Raw genomic sequence first — 19536 nt, forward strand, 5'->3', positions numbered from 1 at the left:
AGTGAAGACTTCTCTTTGGCCATGTGACTGAGCACATGGCTACAGATTTAAGACAATAAGTAATAAACTTCTTTTACCAGAAATAAAACTGAGGCACAGAAGTGAGCACATCTTCCTTGCATTTAATTTTTCCATTTTTGTTAGCCAAAATTGTGCCATTTCAAGAGGAGGTGCATTGTTTTTCTAAGGAATAAAACTAAAAAAATAAGTTACTTATATTGATCTGGTGAATGCAGTTATTTTAGTTACACACTTCATAAAAGTGTTCTCTCCCAAAAATATACAAAATAATATGAATTTGAACTTTAAACACAAGTGATGAACCCTAACAGCTAGGATGAAGCTGCAGAATATGACTCTAAAGCAGCTACAAAATTTTAGACAGAGCCATCACATTAGCTCCCAAATTTTAAAAAATGTAAAGAAACAGAGACCATCTGTTCAAGTAAGTTGCAAACCACTTTGCAGGATTTAATGTTTGGAAAATTAAATTAACTAAGAGATATAAAAAGTGCTAGTGGCTGGAAGTTTACCCTTCAAAATCAGAGTTGAGACACACTTTTTAACATTAAGGTTATAGCATTCTATTTATGGGACTTGGATTCACTACCAGCAATGGTGTACTTTCTGTGAATCACTGCAAATTAAGGCATGATAACTTTGGAATAATGTGGTTTAAGTATCAGAATTTGGGACCTCGTGCAGAACATGGATGAAGAACATTCCTGTGCAGCCCAGGGTGGGTTCAGTGGGTGTAATTGTCCCTTTTGGTGTTCCAATCTGTAACTGTCAACCTGAAAGTACTGTCATGACACACAAATAAGCAAATCTGGACCCTCATACTGAAAAGAAACATGAGCTCCTCTTAACAGAGTGGCTCTGGGACTTCTCTGGTGCCCTGGTATGAAAATGTTTTTCTAGATCTGCATTTGAGTTTTAATTTGTTTTTATTGGGGTTTTTAGTGTTATCAAGACACTATTTCCCCAAAAGTTTATAGCTACAGAATAAACATTTGTCAAATAAGGAAAACTTTGGTGACATTGAAAAAAATTTGTGAAGAATCAAGAGAAGCCAAGTTGGCAAGCTTGTAATTTACTCTAACAGGTCGCTATTATTTTAATAGCTTTGTGTTTTCATTGTAGATTACACTGTACACTAAACACCTAAAATGCTAGAAACCTCAAGCTCATATATGCAGAGTCTGTCTCACCATTATTTTTTGAACATTTGATGAACAGGATATTAGTAGCTTTTTATGTTAAACAGTGGTTAAAAATCTATAGTTTGAAAAAAGGCATGGTGACCAACTGTTGGAGAATAAGTTCTAGTGTGTGAATAAACTATAAAGTGCAGATCACTCTAATGGAGCAGAAACTTGCAGTACTTTTTGCTGTTTCAAATAACAAGTGATTTAAGACTCTAATTCTTTAGAATTATACATTTTTTCACTGGACACACCATATATTTAGATTATCACTAGATGCCCGTCATTGAACAATGCCCACAATCACTTACATAATTAGATTTAATGTAGCTGATTTAGGAGTCTGTGACTAGATGGGCACGAGAAAAGGGAAGGAGCCATGTCTTGGGGCTATGGGTTTATTACCCCATATCATTTTTGGGGTTCTTGATCTGTTTGTATCCGGAGTGGCAGCTCTCCCTGCCCCAGCTTTGGGCTGTCTATCTCTATGTTTGGGAGCCAAGACGGGGTTTCCAGAGGGAGTTAGGTGTGGGGTGGAAGGCAGCCCTTTCATTTCAGTATGTTGCCTTCAACTGGATATACACAGCCAGTATCTCTGACCAGGGATCCTGCTGTTTCTGTGGGTTTTGCCCGCTTCTTTTTGGTTTGATTCTTTTTTTTGCTTTGGCACTATGACTGAGCTTGCCGGCTTGGCTTCTCTTGCTGCTGTGCCATTGGGAAGCCCTGAGCCAGTGCGTGCCCACCAGGACTGGGTACACCCTCATTTAATGCCGGTGAACAACCCCAGGGACTCTGTCCCTGCCGTGTTTGGGAGCCAGGCTGCTGCTGCCCGGTCCCTGCCATGCTGCTCCAGGGTTTGTGCTACACTGGAGCTGTCTGGGAAGTGCCATGGTCCAGCTACAGCTGCAGAGCTTCTGCTGCCTCTTGCTTGCTGCCCCAGGTGTGCCTGCCCTGCTGTTCCAGTTTGCTGCTCCAGAGGTTTCCTGCCACAGCTCCTTTCACTCTCTAGAGTGAAAGTCCTTCACAAACCCACGCACATGGATTTGTGAAGGAAGCCCCTTCCCCATCGCACGCCATTGCCGTGTGGAGAGACGCGGCCGGACCCCGCAGCACAGCGCCCCCTGCAGCCCCGGGGGAATCATCGCAGCCCTGCCCGCCGGGAGCCAGCAGCGCCCCTGCCGGCTGTGCCCGGAACTGCACCCAGGGGAGAGTGCCTGCGGCCCTGAGAGGCTGCGGTTGGGTTTCTGGGGGGAAGGTTCCACTATTCAATATTTCTTCCATTTTTATTTTTTAAATAAACATTGTTTTTTCACTTTCACCCCCTGGTATCTATTTCTCGCATTGACAGAAGAAAAGGGAGCCACTGAAGCCCTTTTCTCCTTAGAGGAAACACTCATTCCAGGGCGTTTTCTCCTGAAATTTGTCTTGAAACTGAGACAAACCAAAATCATAAAATGCACAAAATCTCTGGGATAAAGAGACCCTGAAAAATATCTTTGTTCCTAAAAGATCTAACTTTTTTATCATATTTTTTAAAGACTATTTTTAAAAATTTTGAAGCCGAATAGATTTTTTGTCGAAGATAAATTGCACTTCTGACTCTTGCAAAAAAATTGAAGTGGCTTATTGATTAACTTGGACAGGACTGTCCATTTTGATACGTATAGTATTTCGAAAAGTTTAAAAACTGTGAAAGTGCATCACCAAACAACTGAAAGTAGAAAAATTTCAGATATTCAGATTATCTTGAATAAAAATTTGATATTCTGTGGCCATCAGAGAAATTTATTAAACACCTCACAGTGCTCATCTGAGTAAGGACTTTTTCCAGCAAAGTAGGAGATGCACAGGTGATTCAGACACGTTTTTCTTACTGTCACCTTCGGAAGACTCTTTCCAGCCATTTATAGAGAAACCAGAGACTATTCCATCCCTTTTTCCCCAGAGTCATCTAACCAGTATTTATCCTTACACATATCATAAAATATCTGTGATTTCCTCTAGAAGTAATTCACAGGTGCAAACTTGCCTTTTAAAACCTGCCCTAACTATTTATGAATGTTGCATTAATGGAAACAGCAAGGCAGGAACTGTAAAGATGCTGGAGCAGAGGGTGCTGCCTGTGCCTGCACTGCACAGTCCATGTGACATTCAGCAGCCAAGGGCAAGGTCCTTTCCAGAACAACACCGAATTTTGGCACAGCAAAACTAACATTTCTGTCTTTGGGGCACACTGGGCAATCATTAGCACTTTTCTGACAGACTCTGTACTAGATTTTGTGATTAACATATTGTGACCATTTCATTTCAAGATCAAGTCAAACGTTATGGCACACTACATATTTCAGGAAAGTGCTCACTGCTCCAAGCTCCACCTGTGAAGCTGCTAAATAACAGTAATGAGCATTAGTGTCCATGTAGTAGGATAGGTTTACATGGTGCTTTGTAACTATGAAAATAACATTTCAGAGTGGTAACTGGGGAATTATATACTCTCTAGGGAAATTCCGTGATTATCTAAAAACAAACTTGGTTTGTTTAAATCCTTCTAGCATGACCACCAAAGTTTCTTGTTTCCTTGGAATTAAAATAAAAAAATTGAACATGTGTACATCATCTTGAAATCGTCAAAACATGAAATACTTTCTTGTTATCTAGACCGCAATATTACTTATTCCAGATACCTTACATTAGTTATTAGCCCTAAAAATATTCCAAAAGGGTGAGGTTTTTGTTCCTTCATTGGATTACAGCATATAAGCACATATAATGGATTATAAGCATAATAAAAGCAAAACTTTTTCCAATATTTTAGTATTTCTGCTGAGGTACTAAGAATATAGCACCTCTCCATTGTGGGTCTTACTGTTCATTTCTGTGATATTCTTTCTATGTATGCCTTTGTACACAACTGCTCTTTGGAGAGAAACAACGGTTGAAGTGTGATCAGAAATTCCATATGTTATTGCAGAGCCATATAATCCAGATGTAGTCTTTTTCTTGGGAGTTTCTTACCCCTCCCAAGTTTGCCAGGAACGTTTTGGTCTTATCAGGCCATTATATTGCATATTCTGCCCCCAAACTGTGAGATGAAAGCAGTGAGTACCAGTACAAAATGCACATATACAGAACAAGTTACCTTGAGATTTTTCCCTTTTTTTTTTTCACTACGCTTCTAAACAGATCTTCTTCACCAAAATTTTTATTTTGTACACTGCTCTACACACTAATTATTTCAATGCCCCTTTCCCATTTTCCACACCAGGTCTGAAATTACTTCACAGAGTGGGTTTTCTTTTTGGATGAGGCAGATAATAGCAAGGAGAACAGTTGAGATGATGATGAGTAGAAACACAAACTCTGACCTTGAAGCCCTATCTAAGCATTCTACCCTGCAGAACACTCTATTACTACTTCAGCACAAACCTCCAGGAGAGGTACAGGAAACACAAGTATATTTTGATTAGCATATTTCCTCTTAGCTTTGTGGTAAAGGTTTGGCAACTTATCCCTCTTATCCCAGCCTTTGATTCCATCATGTTGAACAAAGAGCAAATACACAGCTGTTGCCATGAAGCATGTTACATGTTCACACCCCAGCATAGCACATTCCTTCTTCTCCTTATACCATGAAACCTCAATGTTCATTTTAACACTGAAAAGACACTGAGGAATGACTTCACAATGTATCTCAACACTAAAAAGCATCCATTTAATAACTAGGAAAATTAATGAGCAGCTGACCAAGGTCTTCAAAGCCATCTTTTTGTACATTTCAAAGAGTGGATGGCTCTTGCTGTATGACTGAAGGCAAACAAACCCTAATGGTACCAGGTCAAAGAAAGTTAGAAGTTCAGAGCTGGTTGTAGGAAGCTCCCTTCCAGCTGCCTGGTCAATCTAAACTCAGATTAATTGAGTCAATTCACATCCACACAAACTTCCACAGGTTGCACAGAACTCAGTTTTCCAAATGGAGATGCCTTTCTAAGTGAAAAAGAATGAAAAAAGAATTAGTAAGTTATTACTAAATATTTTAGGCAAAATGTATTACAGAATCATATAATAATGCAGGTTGGAAGGGACTTCTGGAGATCATCTGATCCCTTGCTTAAGGCAGCACCAACTTAATTAGGCTGCTCAGGGTCTTGCTCAGTCAAGTTCTGAATATCTCTGAGTGTGGACATTCCACAGCCTCTCAGGACATCTGTCCCAGTATTTGACCACATGTATGGTTTGTGCTGGGCATGACAGTGAGGACAGCAGAAGATTCTGACCTACTCATTAGAATCAGATTAATTATCTGTCCAATTTGTTAGAGTCCTAGAAGTTAAAAGTCCTTTTTGTAAGCTCATAAACCATTTGCAAGTGGGATCTTAGTATTAAAAGTGACTCAGAGGTTTGTTATACTGAAGTGGGAATTTAAGTGTCCATTCATGAAGTATCTGGAAAACAGTTTGGGTGTTGGAGCACCAGTGTGCATTGGTCTCTGCACTAACCCTCAGTAAATAACCAGCAGACAGCTGCAGCCTTGCCCAGCTCCAGTTTGGGACTGGCATAGTGCCACAGAAAGAACGTACACTAACCCAGTCCCAGTGAGACATATGTAGGGAACCAATCTTAGAAAAACCTACATTTATAAAAATATAATTCTGTAATTGCCCTATTCTGTGGAGGGACATGGAACAAAGCCCTTTGCCACATTGCTGCAAATGCATCCAGGAGCAGCTGAGATATTCACACAGCCGCCAAGTTGGGAATCTGACTAACAAATACATGGAAAATTTCCTCAGTAATATATTCACTGCTTACATATTCAATAGTGCTTCCAGCATAGACATTTCTAAATGGTTCCTCAGCTTCATCAGAGTTCCAGTCTCACCCTGATGCTTGATGGGTCTGCACCATCTCTGAACAGAAACAGGAGGTAGCTGCAGCATGGAGATGTGCACATGCCTCCACAGGAACCCTTGGAGTGATCTGGCAGGAGTTTGGAGCAGGGTGACAAGATCTGTGCCCTGCCACCTGAGAAACCCCAGGGCTGTTCCTTAGGACGTCCCTGAAAGGAGTAATGGATTCCAATCTACAGCAACCCCTACTACTAGAAGTACTGCCTGGCTGGAAGTACTGCCAACACTTGGCTGAAACCTTATCATCAGGAATCATGATGACCTGAAAGAACTCAGGACTCATCAGTTAACAGGTCCTTGGCTTGAGTGAATGACCAGGGCTGACAGAGGACTCACTGAGATCAAGGACTGGTGTCCATCTGTCCAAAGGCAGCTTTAAAGAGATGTAGGGCCTGAGGAGAGCAGGAGGGTAAGCTGTGGTTGTCTCCTGGGCAGCACCATCAGTGGCTGTGATGGCAGCTCCTGGGGACTCGGCACTGCCAGAGGAGTTTCAGGGCAGCCTGTGGCCAGAGCGTGCCCTGCAGTGTGCTGTGCTCAGCCTGACTCACTGCAGGCATTTGGACAAGCCCACATGTGTCAGTGCCTTTCACCCACCCTGCAAGCAAACAGCCTCCTCAGAGCCCAGCTCCAAAGCACACAGATCAGTGGATGTGCTTTCACACCCTGTGTCTGTGTTTAGAGCACTGGCCCCATATTTTAAATGCAGATTATTTCTCATTAGCTGCACACTCAGATGATTTAAGATGCATCTGACTGATGCACATTGACAGCTTTCATAACTGCCTTTGCTGCTATCCATAAGATAGTTTGTTCCTTCCAAGCTCCAGTAGGAAGTTGGTTTTACATTGGGCAGAATTCAAATCCCAAACACAAATTGAATCTGCAGTGCAAACCAATGCAATAATTGAAGCCAAAACTTGGCCTACTGACCCTGCTCATCTGAATGCTATTTCTATGGGGATAATGATGTATTATTCTTCCTTTTTGACAATTACTTCTTCACAGATAATTTTTGAAATTTTCTGTGCCATTTTTCTGTGATGTTGCTCTGGTATCCTGGATACTTAGTTGTAATATTCTGTGCTCCTGTCACGCCATTATAGTTGCCTAAAGCATGTTTCTTTATTCCTTTTTCTGCTCTACCTTTCTTTTTGGCTCTTTCCTGTATTCTGCCACCACATTAACTTCATTTGTGTAACCACAAAAATGAAGAATTCTACTGAATTCTGAAAGAAAGCTTTGTGTTTCATGAGTTTTCTTCCCTTATTATCCTGCTACTTTCCAAACTGCTACTTCAGCTTTTCACTCAAACGATCACCCCTCGGCCTTCTGTATTGTACAAAGTCATCTATTTTTAGCCCTTTCCCTTTAAAACCTTTCCCTGCATGGTATTATTCACAAATTTGACTGTTACTACTTTTGCTATATGGATGTTCCAAACCAGCTGCCCCTTATTCTAGTCTGGATAGAAAGTATGAAGTGGATTTATGATTTATCCTTCTCATATCACCTTATCTCTGTCCAGTCACTCATATAACATGGACAGGGTTCTGCATTTTATTCTGCCTTCTGTGTCAGTGATGGGGAGAGATTACTGTCCTCCTTCACATGCAGATCCAGGGATTATTTTTGATTTCTCTGTCAGGTATGTATTACTGTTGTCCTAGTTCTGGCCAGGACAGGGTTAATTTTTTGTGGTAGCCAGAAGGGGCATGGCCAGGACCCTGATGTTTTTCTATATTTCCTCACATAATTGCCAGGGACAGGGAAAGGGACTCTTCCAGGGAGAGAGGGTTTCTTCCAGTCAAGAAAATGTGGTAGAGGAAACTGTCTGGTGTTGTTTACTTACAGGGAGTTTTTCTGTGTGAATTATTTATTTTCTTATACCTCTTGTTGTTGTTAGTGTTAATTTTTATCTCACTGCAGTTTCATTGTTGTTCATATCTCAACCCATGGTCTTTGCCTTTTGTGTCTCCAGTTGGAGGGGGAGGGAGAACAAAGGGTGGTTTTAGAGAGTACTAAATTGGAGAATATAATTTCTAAGCCATGACAATAATTTAAAAAATAGTTCTATCTCCCTGTGTGCAAAAGCTACAAAATGCATACTGCCACTGGAGATCCTTTACACAAAAACTGCTGTTTCATATCCTGGATCTAGAGTAACTACATCTCATTGTCCATTTGTCTTGTTTTGCAACCCAGAGCCTTCATTCTTACCAAGCTTTCATTTCAATCCTTGAAAATCTCTGCAAAACTCTTGCATTACCCTGCTTTAGATATCCCTTTACAATCCACTTTGAGCCCTTTAATACAGGACTGACCAGTGTCCCCTTGTAGCCCCCTCTTGTCCCTCATGTCCTCTTTGCCATGTCACCCATGCAGGGCCAGCAAGTTCACTTGTAAATCTTCTCTGGACATCTGAAATCCCAAATCCTCAGCTCCTATAGACACATGTAGTGACACAGGGCTCCCCAAAACCAAGGCTTTCACATCTCTGTGGTCAAGTTTACCACTTTGCTGTAAAAGGGCTAAGAAAATATTTTCCTACCTACCCCACAAGAACATGTGGTTTGTTTTGTGACAGTCATACCAGTAGCATTTGCAAAGCAATGACTCACTGAGTGGCAGTACAGCAAAAAGTTCAAATATTTGTTTATGCTGTATTATAGCTAAACCTTTGTGTTTTTTTAATGTGGAATCTTCACTTCTGACTAAGCTTTGAGATGGATGTAAAAGTGTTGAACTGAAGTCCTGGCCTTGAGTTGAATCTGAATGAAGCCCATATGGTGAAGAAAAATACTGTGTAAACTGTACAAAAAACCAAAAAAGCCATAACTGAACAAGATAAAGAAGAAAATACTGCCAATGAATATAAAAGAAAACAGAATTAATCTTTTTCTAATTATTTCAGGTAAAATGATATGTAAATTAATAATTGCTTCCTGCACTTCTGGAGTTGCTTTAACGTTGAGGAGCACCTTTAGTGATAGTCATATTTTTATTTTTTAAGTATAACTTAACACATTTCAAAATCTGTTTGGAAACATGAGTATTTTTAACAAATTCCAAGCAGTTCTACTGAGAGAACAGGGATCTGTTCATCTAAACACTGGTTTGCTTAGAAGTCTCTTCAAGTCATGCTCCTGTTCCTATAAACTTGTTTTAAAATAAAAAACCTAAAATCTTCTTGGTTTAAATCCCAGGGATTCCTACTTAGATTTTACTTGCATGTAAGTAAATAGGGAATAATTGTGCTGACTTGTAGTACTTAAAGGAAGTACAGGCAGAATCAGAACCATACTATGTTGTGCTGAGCCCTTCTTTGCTGATAAATGCACACATTTCCCACACACGCTCTCAGATAGTAGAAAACTGGAGATTCCCAGTAAATTTGGCAGAAATGAGTAGTGCCAGCAAGTTTGTGGTGGGTGTGTTCAGAACTGACCACGTATTAGCACAAAGAACAACAAGAATTTGGAATGTCCTGCTTCTTGCTTTCTTTTCAATTATTACCAATGAAATACAGTAGCAAACTGATTTATTGTACAAAAGAAAACAGAGATTTGATAAATAAAATGTGTCACTGTGCTTTAAAATAAACAGAACCATGTTTTTTGGATTTCCAAAATGTGGTATGTGGTGATAATGCCTGTAAGTCAAAAGTACTTAAACCTTTTATGGAGGAACAAATCCAGAGAGGTCTCCCCCAGATTGCATGACAGTTTTTGGTGACATGGATGCACTCTTTGATTGCAAAGGAAAAACTCCTGTTCTGTCTCTCTATAAAGAATATTCTCAAGATTACTTAACCTGCTGCTATAAAAGATCTTGATTTTTTTCATACACTTCTTTTGCAACTTTGAAAACATACTTGCCTGCCAAATGAAAGCCTAAGACATTTTAACAAAATCAATGCATTTAGGAAGGAACAGCTCTTTGCTGTGCAACCTATGAGCAATAAGCCTGGACAGAAATATGTTCTGTATCACAAACATGTCCAGTATGAAAGGGTTTGTGTGATGCAATTGCCTACAATGACAGGGACTACATCAGTTGACCAAAAAGTTTCTTTCTGATCCCTTTGTTATCTGTCAAGTTTCCTGTTCTAGGGGACAGTATCAGTTTGTACAAAAACACCTTCCCTCCAGTGCAAGACTCTTGTGTATATTCTTATTCCTGTTTGCTCCAAAACCCACAATGATTGTGGCACTTCCCCCACAGGTATAACTTATACTCTTCCATATCCTAAGAAAAGAAAGTGATGTAGATTACATCCTTAAATTTATAGTGGGAGAGGGAAATGGCTTTAACAGACTGAGAGATTTGAGCACTCTTAAGTTCTGACCAGGAAAAATCTTTTAGAAACAAAACAAGAGAGGACAGGGCTATGAAAATGGGTCCTGTTGGTAGAGTGAGCAGCAGGACAGATGGAACCAGGGGGAACCAGGGCCCCAGTGTGGGAGTGGAGATGCAGCACTAGGACAGGGTTGAAGAGAGTCAGGAAAGAACAACAGAGACCAGAGCAGAATTTCAGTTTCAATGAGACTGAATTTCACAGAAAGATGAGACTTCCCAGAAGCTGGTATAAGGTCACTGAAGATATGAGTGTTCTTGGAAGTGTGGTTGGTTCAGATTGGATCTCTGCTGCTAATGAGGGGAAACTCCCTCTGCCAGGAGGCCCCTTAGACAAATGTTGCTCAGGGAAGGTAACTCACACACTGTACTTCTGCAGCAAAGTGTTGGGTCCAGCAAAGGGCAGTGTGAGAACACCACATTGAGCAGTAACTTCTAATGGCTGCACCACTACTGTAAATACAACTGATGGCATTGCACTCCTGGTTTTCTGTCTAAACCCCAACCATGGAATCTCAGAGCAGGACACCTCTGCAGTGTTACTGTGTCTCAGGAGGGGAACATCAAAGGTGCAGGACAGGGAGCAGCAGGAGATGTCACAGCATTCATTTATCCTGTTTTGAGTCTTCCCATGCCTGTGTTGAAGGACACACATACCCAATGCAGTGGTTTCCATACCAGGCTGATAGGCTCTTCCCAGTGAAAATGCAGAAGTTCCAGGAGTTCCTTACTAAGTTTTACGGTCTCTTCTGATTCTAAGGAAATTGGAAATCAGAAAATAAAAAGCCCATATGCTTAAAAAAAAGGAACTGAACAAAAAGCAGTGTCTTTTGAGATTAATGGGGTGTCCACTGGTTTTCTTGGGAAGAGGTCATTTGATGTTTTGCCTAAGAGTAATTCCAATGAAGAATGGCTTCCCTTTTGTTTTTAAGACTCTCTAGCCCTTTTATTTCATTGTGACCTTCCAGGTAACAGCACAGATTTAGTACTGAGGGGGTTTCATAGCTGGACCTACTCCATGGGTCAGATTCTGAAGAGAGTCCCAGCAGCCATTCCACTGTTATTTTCCTAACATGAATACTGGCTGCTTCAGAAGATATGTTGCCATATTTTTTGTACATCTGGAACAAATGCTCCAATTACCAGATTTTGTGAAATCAAATACAAAAACAAGAAAAAAAAAAGTTACAAAGACAAGAAGGCAAAAGATTTACTGCTAATGAGATAGAGTATTTCTCAAAGCAAAGGTAACAACAAGGGGGAAGTTAGGGCAATAGTGAATTTTTAAAAGACAAACATGTTGAATCAGATGGCCTTTATCTCTCTCAGAAATCTTACTGCCTTTCCTTCTTTGGCATTTTCTTCAAACACTCTTCCAACACCCTCAGGCACAACATGGGACAAAGACCTCCAATGAAAAAAACCCACATAAACCAGTACAAGTCCTGTAGTCATAGTAATGAAAGGCAGTTTTTCCAGTGTCTTTCCTGCAGTGGCTCTGATGCTCTGAGGAGTTCACTACCAGAGACCACCTGAACACCAGTGATTACAGTTTCAGTTGCTTCCATGGATGTGCATGGAAAGAAGAGGAGATGACATGTGTTTATTTTGGAAATCACTAAGTGTATATGCAACCTTCCAAATGTTTCTAGAAGTTTACTGATCTCCCAGAAGGTGTTTTCTGGGAACACAAGGATTTTTATTTATGCTCGTTAGAGCTGTGAACTGAGATGAGTGTGCTGTGCTTTGACATTATAGTTACAGCTGTAGAAATAATTCCATAGGAATTACCCTTTTTAAACTTAGCCTAGATTTAATTTTTTTGATAAGCAAACAATAACTTTGTGTGGTTAAATGATTTTGATCCAGAATTTTCTGTGAAGGAAGGGTGGGGGGGTTGTTGTACTCTGCATATATAAACAAAACACTAAAGTTTATGAAGCTCTAGATATTTGTACTTTAATCCACTAATGTATTATTTTATTTCACATGAAGTATAGAATGCAGATATATTTTAAAGGCTTTTTATTTATGACTTTCATCCTAGTTTGTGCAGCTGTGTATAGAGAAAGGTTTAAGACTACTTGGAAGCTAAAAAGTTTGTTGCAAATGCATTTGCACAGATGCCTTGTTCTCATTCTATTTGTTCTCTTTAAAAGTATTTATATGATAACATATCAGAACCTCAGTTCATCCAGAATTGGCCAGCAGGGGCAGGGAGAGAGAGAGAATCCGGGGAAGTGATGGTACATGACATTTCTGGCAATCTTTTAATTGTGATACCTCTACAAGGTTTGTTTGTAGTCATTGCACTTTTATTAAATTTAACTCCTTAGTTTTCCAAAGCAAATATAGTGAAATCATGGATATGGCAACTGTAACTACCAGGGTCACTTTTGGGAACATGTTACTCAGTTCTGATTAAAGCTGGAACTGAGGGGGGAAATGGAAGATCAGACACTGAAGCCCTAGATGTTTCCTGCATATTCTCAGAAATGTGTTGCTTATTCTAGGGGAGGATTTAAGGTATTATTTCTATTAATCACTAGCTGTCACAGAATTATTTCTCATTAAGAAAACTGATATGATTTATGCAACCTTAAGTAAATACAATAAGATTATTATTTCACATAGTACCTGTTAAAACAAATACACATCATTAAAAAAACAAAGTAGTGATGTTTGTTGTTACTGTGGACTGTGGATGAGAGGGAAATGAGACAGACAGCAGCAGGTGTGGCTAAAACCCTGATATTTATGCCTCCACTGAAGCACTCCCCAGTGGCACCTAAAGGGGATAAATATTACTGAAGAACTTAAAGCCCTGTGGTAGAAAAGGGACCATGTTGAGAGGTCAAGTATATCTGATGCTACCCCTCAGATGCATTCAGTGAACAATGAGGCAGTAATGAGGACAGGAAAATATCTACTCAGACTTTTTATGCATCATTAGTCAAGCCACTGGGTATTATGGTTGAACTAAAAAAATCAAGGAAAACAAACTAATTTTGGATTATACCACATTTTTTTCATTTTCTCTTCAGCAAAACAATAAACTGAAAAGAGGGTTGACCAGAAACAAAACTTTTTGTCTTCAGTTTATTTAGTCTTCATTTTAGTAAGTTAAATTTGAACATTGGTAGTTTTGTTCTGAAAATGCTGTCTTACCCAAATATATTTGCTTTCTGAACATTTTTTTCAGAAACTATTTATTAAATTTGACCCAATTTCATGACTGCTTTTATTCTCCCTTCATGATGTGTTTAAGTGGTTAATCACATCCTCCATTGCCATTATTTTATTTCCCAGGAACAAAGACTACTCATATTTTCTCCTTTTATCCTCCTAATTGAAATGCAGGATGCCTCATCACCAAAATACTTGAGTGTGTTCCATATTAAACAACACCCTCCACAAAACCTCTTCACATAGAGCAACAATGTCAAAATAAGAAATCTGTGTATGTGCCCAAGTGAAACAAGGTGAGGGTGGAGAGATGGTTTTTGTATGTGATCCCAAAAAAGGTATTTGTCCATCCTTTCTGAGGTTCTTCCCTTAGTGAGCAAGTTGGGGAACAAAGCTGGTGCAATCCCCCAAAACAAAGACAAGTAACTCTCAAGCAGCACCAAACTGACACAGAGTTTGTGTTCCAAGTGCAAAGTCCTGAATGGAAGGGGAGGGGAATGCATGTACACTGTTTATCTGGTACAGACAAAGAGAAAAGCAGGAACCCACACTCTCCAGTACTGATAGCTGTGGTCTACCAAGTTTAGCAGCAATTTCATTTTTTCCCCAGGACACACATGTATGTGTTTTGCTCCTTGCTTTAGCAAGCTGCAGTAATTAAGGTAACAAATCCACAGGCAGCCCACACACAGTTCCGTGGTTCAATGTACAGTTTTTCTGGCTAGTCCCTGATAGGAAGATGAAAGTATTTTAAAGCCAAGGCTAATTTGGACAGCTGCTCTCTATAAAGTCAACAAGATCATAGTAAGTCTACTATTAGTTTGACAATTGAAAGCCACACATCCCACATGAGGAAAAAAAAAATGCCAGTTCATTCATTTTGTGAAGACTTTTCCCTCTTTTTAGACAAATTATCTCAAACTTGCCCAGCCTGAGCTTCAGTTAATTGTTTTGCCTCTCTGAGCAATCCTGAAGGGGACTGTGCTAAATTCAGAGTGAAGAGGATGCCTTGCTTTGATTCTGAGGTGGTTCTGTGTAGATATTTGATAAGGCAGAGCACAGGAAGGAGCTGTTTGAGATGCTGCAGTGGGAGCCCTGGAGATGGAGGAAGGTGCCCACTATGACTCAGAGACAGATATCTCAGCACAGTTCCCATGTAAATTAACTGAGATAGAACTATAATGTTTAGATGCTAATTACATTTAGACTCCTTTGGGGAACCCACCAAGATTTCTATGAATGTACAGTTCCAGGCAGTGAACAGACAGAATTAATCCATTGGTTTGCTCTAACAAGGGACCTAAAATGAACAATTACTTACACTGCTGTGATTGCCCTTCTTCAAGGTTAAATTCTCCTTACAGATTCCACTGTTGTTGTTCTTCACATGAGATGATTTTTCATTGAGGAGCAGTGAAAGCTGTTACATGATCTGTCCACTTATTTATTCTTCTAAATTAACAATACTGCTTTGGGTTAATGATAATGATTTTTTTTCATTAGTGGCATCTTTATGCTTCATAAACCACATATTAAAAACAAAATTTAAAAATTAAACAATGAAAAAAGAAGACCTGGGAGAGTCTTTGAAATTTTCCTTATCATAACTGATCTTCCAGCATTGACTTTTCATGACAGATTTATGTAATAAAAACTGTTTTTTCTCCCTACCTTTCCCACATTACCAAGTATTATTCCTACTGCAATTACAACATTTTTCCCAATGACTTGATCTGAATTTCACTTGGTACAGTTTAATCCCCACTTGCTGCCACTGGTGTGGTGTTTGGATTTTTCTCTGCATTCTCCCTCTACTTGAGGCTTGACCAGCATCCAGGTTGCACAGTATAATGTTGCTGTTAATTCATATTTTGGGTGCATTCCCAATACAATCCATTAGCCCTTGGTGTAGAAATGTTCCTTGCAATGACATTCTCCAGCAGAAGCTGATAAAATTCATTCCTTCAGTGTAAGAATCCTGACTTAATGCCCTTTCTTTGCTTTTTTTTTTAATAGGTGCATTCAAAAATTTGTGTAAGTTGGAGGCAGCAAAGTGGATGTATACTACTGCAGACAAGATCTTTGCTGTAAAATACTGCAATTTGTTGTCATTAGTTTTCTGTTCAAGGTAGTTTCAAGGCACAAAGAAGACTGGGGAATGTTATAGGGACAAAATACATCTGTGGATTCAGGAGAATTATCAGTAACAAACAAGCAGCAAAAGCCACTTTATTTGGCTCTTTGAAACAAGAGGTAGCTGAGGAATGTAAAGCAAGAGTCTCATTTTGCAACCAGATTTTCAAAGAAATTGTGCTTTCATTAATGATCTCAGACTCTCTCTTGTTTCTTCACATTGGAGCAGATCAGATTTGGGGATGTGTTTATGTCTCTTTTAATGTTTTCAGAAGGGGCAGTGGCCTTGCTGTCAAAATACCACTGGGGCTCTGTGTTTCACTCCTGTACTGCCAGGTCTGTTCATGGGAATTCTTTCTAACACAGTTTTGGTTTTTCCTTTTAGGTAGAGAGGATTGTAGACAAAAGGAAGAACAAGAAGGGCAAATGGGAATATCTGATTAGGTGGAAAGGCTATGGGAGCAATGAAGACACCTGGGAACCTGAACACCACCTGCTCCATTGTGAGGAATTTATTGATGAGTTCAACAGACTGCACGTTACCAGAGAGAAGCGATCCCGGCACGGCAAACAGGGCAGCGCTCCCAAACTGCTGCGGGAAAGCCGAGGCTCGTCCGTGGAGAAAATATCACACAGACCTTCTGAATCTGGGAAGTCTAAAGGATCAACACACAAAAGGAAGAGAATTAATCCATCTCATCAAAAACAGAAACGAGGATATGCAGCAAAGCCAGGGTCTGCAAATGACAGGGCTGCTAAAACTGTGACTTACCGAACTACTCCCAGCGGTTTACAGATTATGCCACTGAAAAAGCCACATAATGGTCTGCAGAATGGAGATGGCAGCCATGAGAAAGATTCTAGACATTTTGGGAATGGCTCACAGCAGCAAAACGTGGATTTAAATGATCACGAAGGAGAACAAAACTTGCCCAGCGTGTTGGAAGTCAGTAACAATTCCCCTGTGGTGAATGGCATTGGTATGTGATTTACAGAGCTCCTCTGTGCGGGAGGGAGAGGGTGTTCATTGCAAGTAGGGCCCACTCGTGGAAAAACTGTTGTCACACAACTGATATGGTGAGAAGCACACAAACAAGTTCCACACTTTCCCTACATATTATACACTTTTTTTATCAGTTGGCTTCTCTCTTCCCTTTCCCACGGAGTGATGGTGAAGCAGTGTGGGCTCTGTCACGAGATTTGCAGTGTAAATCCCCATGGGAAGTGAGGCCAGGGCATGGAGTAGGAATGACAACTGAGATGTGTAATAGTGCTGCAGCTTTGGGTTTGTGTATCACCATGTAACAAATCACTACTCAGGTGTGCTCAAACCCAGTGGTCTAGAGAAACCAGAATTTTTTTAGAATTAATACCACCCTTGCTAAAGTCCCCTGGTAAGTGTGGGTGAATAACATTCAAGTTATTCAGTATTAATGCTTGTCATAATCAGGAACACTCAGAACAGCCAGGTCCTTGTCTCTGACAGTGACTGGACACATCACAAGTCCTAAGACAGACTTTAGAGGAAGGTAGAAACAGTCTTGAAGTGAACAAGAAGATATAGGAGACATTTCTCTCTAATCATCATAGTTACTGACTTGCTTAGTTCTCCAAGAATAAGGTTTATATTCTCTATAAGAACTATGCAACTTACAGGAAATCAAATAGCTTCTCATTATCTGTATGTGTCCAATATTTTTGGTTTGTTTTTAATCCTACCAAATTTACAGCATCAATGGTGTTTTGTGACAGTTATTTTTAGGAGCTAACAATAAGATGCACATTTTATTTGATCAGGATTTGGGATTTGGGATTTTGTTGGGGGGAGCTGACCTTTCCTTTCACTGAGTGGCCTCCTGTCCCTCTGTGAAGGGATGAGGTGGAGGGTGCCCTGTCAGTCTGTGGGCAGCCCCAGCCTTTTCAGCCTTCCTGCCACCTGGAAGGCTTTGCTGATTCCTGAGAGTTCTGAGTATCTCCTTGTGCCATTGGTGTGGGGGGTGGTTTTAATACCTTTTGAAAACAGCAGGAGCTGTTCCAAATGATTTCCCACTGCTTACTGATACAGTGATGATAGAACCTTTGGAGAATTATTTTTTCTGCTCTTACACACTGCATAAAGGTTTTCATTGAGTGATCCACAGTTGCTCTTGGGGTTTTTTTCCTTCCTTGTTACAGTTAATTTAGAACACAGCTTTATGTATGATCCCTTTCACTATGCATTTAATCTGCTTTACTGTTGCCAATTCACCTTTTTATTTTGATTCAGTGAAGCTCTTCAAAATCTTTCCCAGTTTTCACTCTACTTATTTTGTATTGCCTTCGAGTTTTCCTCTCCTATTTCTCTTCCCAGCTCATTAATACATACATTAAATAAACTAATCCTCCTGCACATCCTTGGGACAGCCAGCTTGACATGATGAAAAGCAACCATTTGTTCCAATTATTTATTTTTATTAGCTACTTTCTATAGCCCATGATAGTACTCATTTCCTTAACAGCTTCTGCTGAATTGCCCTGCCAAAAACTTTTCAGAAGTCAACATAAATTATATCACCCTGCTTTCCATTTTCCAGCCTACTGGCAACCTGGCAAATGGTTGATTTGGGAAGGAGAACTGACCTTGCCCAGTCTTACTGGCTCTATGTGACAGCTACTGGAATCTTTCAAACCAGGCATCAAATAATGCTACTAAAAACTCCCAAACCAGCAAAATGCATGGTCAGATTTAAATGCATAAGTACTCCTGATGAAGCCAATGAAATTTGAAGTTAAATCACTTTAAAGTGTATTTTGGCTTTTGCATTGTGAGGAGTTTGAGCTCATGTAAGAATGCTTAAAAGTTACCTGCTTCTTTAAGACAATTTGCATATCTAATTACAGATGTCTATAAAGTTTTGGTGGGTTTTTTTACCTGTTTCTAATTAAGTTTTTCTAATATTTTATGTTATTAGTGGAGAAGTTCTGATACAAAATGTATCTTTGAAATGCATTGATTCCCATATTTTAGAATTTTTTGTTTAATGAAGAACTGAAGGGTCACAAAGAGCTGTAAGGTCAAATGAGCCTCTCCTTTGTCCCCACAAGAGCTAAGGAGTGGCCTCCATCACCCCTGATTGAATAATCTCTGGCAGAGAGCTCTGGTTCAGGGGAAAGCTGCTTTTCCTCAGCAGCCAGGTGTTCTCTCCTGGCCCAAGAGCTGATCTCTGCAGCTCCTCTCACACAGCTCTTCATTACAGTTTTTGTGTTCTCCAAATCCATCACTTGGGTTCTGTATTTTCTTCCCCTTGCATTCTGTAGGCAAAAGGAGGAGATCTTTAAATCTCTGTCTGGTTCTTTTCTGAAAAGCCCAAACTCAGCAGCTCTGCCCAGGTCAGGAATCCCTCGAGTCCTGCTGTGGGATATCCAGCACATGCAGAGTGGAGAAGGCTACAGAGAGGAGAGATGAGACTGTCTGAGGAATAGCAGACAGAAATCGGTGAAGAAGGGTCAAAATCAAATCACTAGGTTTTTTCTTAATATTGCCCTGCAAGCTTGAGAGGAGCCACATTTCCTGATCCAGGGGTTTGAAACATCAAGTGGAAGTAACTTGCACTACTCTTCACCAAGTCCAACAATTTCCTGAACTCCCTCAGTATTCACACTCACACAGAGGATGCCAGTGTGATCCTGCCCTGTGTCCCATTATTATCACAGAAACCCACACAAAACCAGGCTGAAATTTTACAAATTACAAATGAAGAAAGTTTCAGAGA

At 40.1% G+C, this 19536-nt stretch overlaps 1 protein-coding gene across 1 annotated transcript in view; it reads left to right on the forward strand.

The window, feature by feature from the left end:
- The window catches only part of CDYL2 (chromodomain Y like 2), a 59050-nt gene that overhangs the window by 15612 nt on the left and 23902 nt on the right, over positions 1 to 19536 (forward strand). Inside the window, exon 2 of the mRNA XM_058813484.1 lies at positions 16170 to 16764. Coding sequence (XP_058669467.1) covers positions 16170 to 16764 — 595 coding nt within the window. The remainder of the gene's footprint in view (positions 1 to 16169; positions 16765 to 19536) is intronic.

This window comes from Ammospiza caudacuta, chromosome 13 (assembly GCF_027887145.1).
Source record: "Ammospiza caudacuta isolate bAmmCau1 chromosome 13, bAmmCau1.pri, whole genome shotgun sequence".
Lineage (NCBI taxonomy): Eukaryota > Metazoa > Chordata > Aves > Passeriformes > Passerellidae > Ammospiza > Ammospiza caudacuta.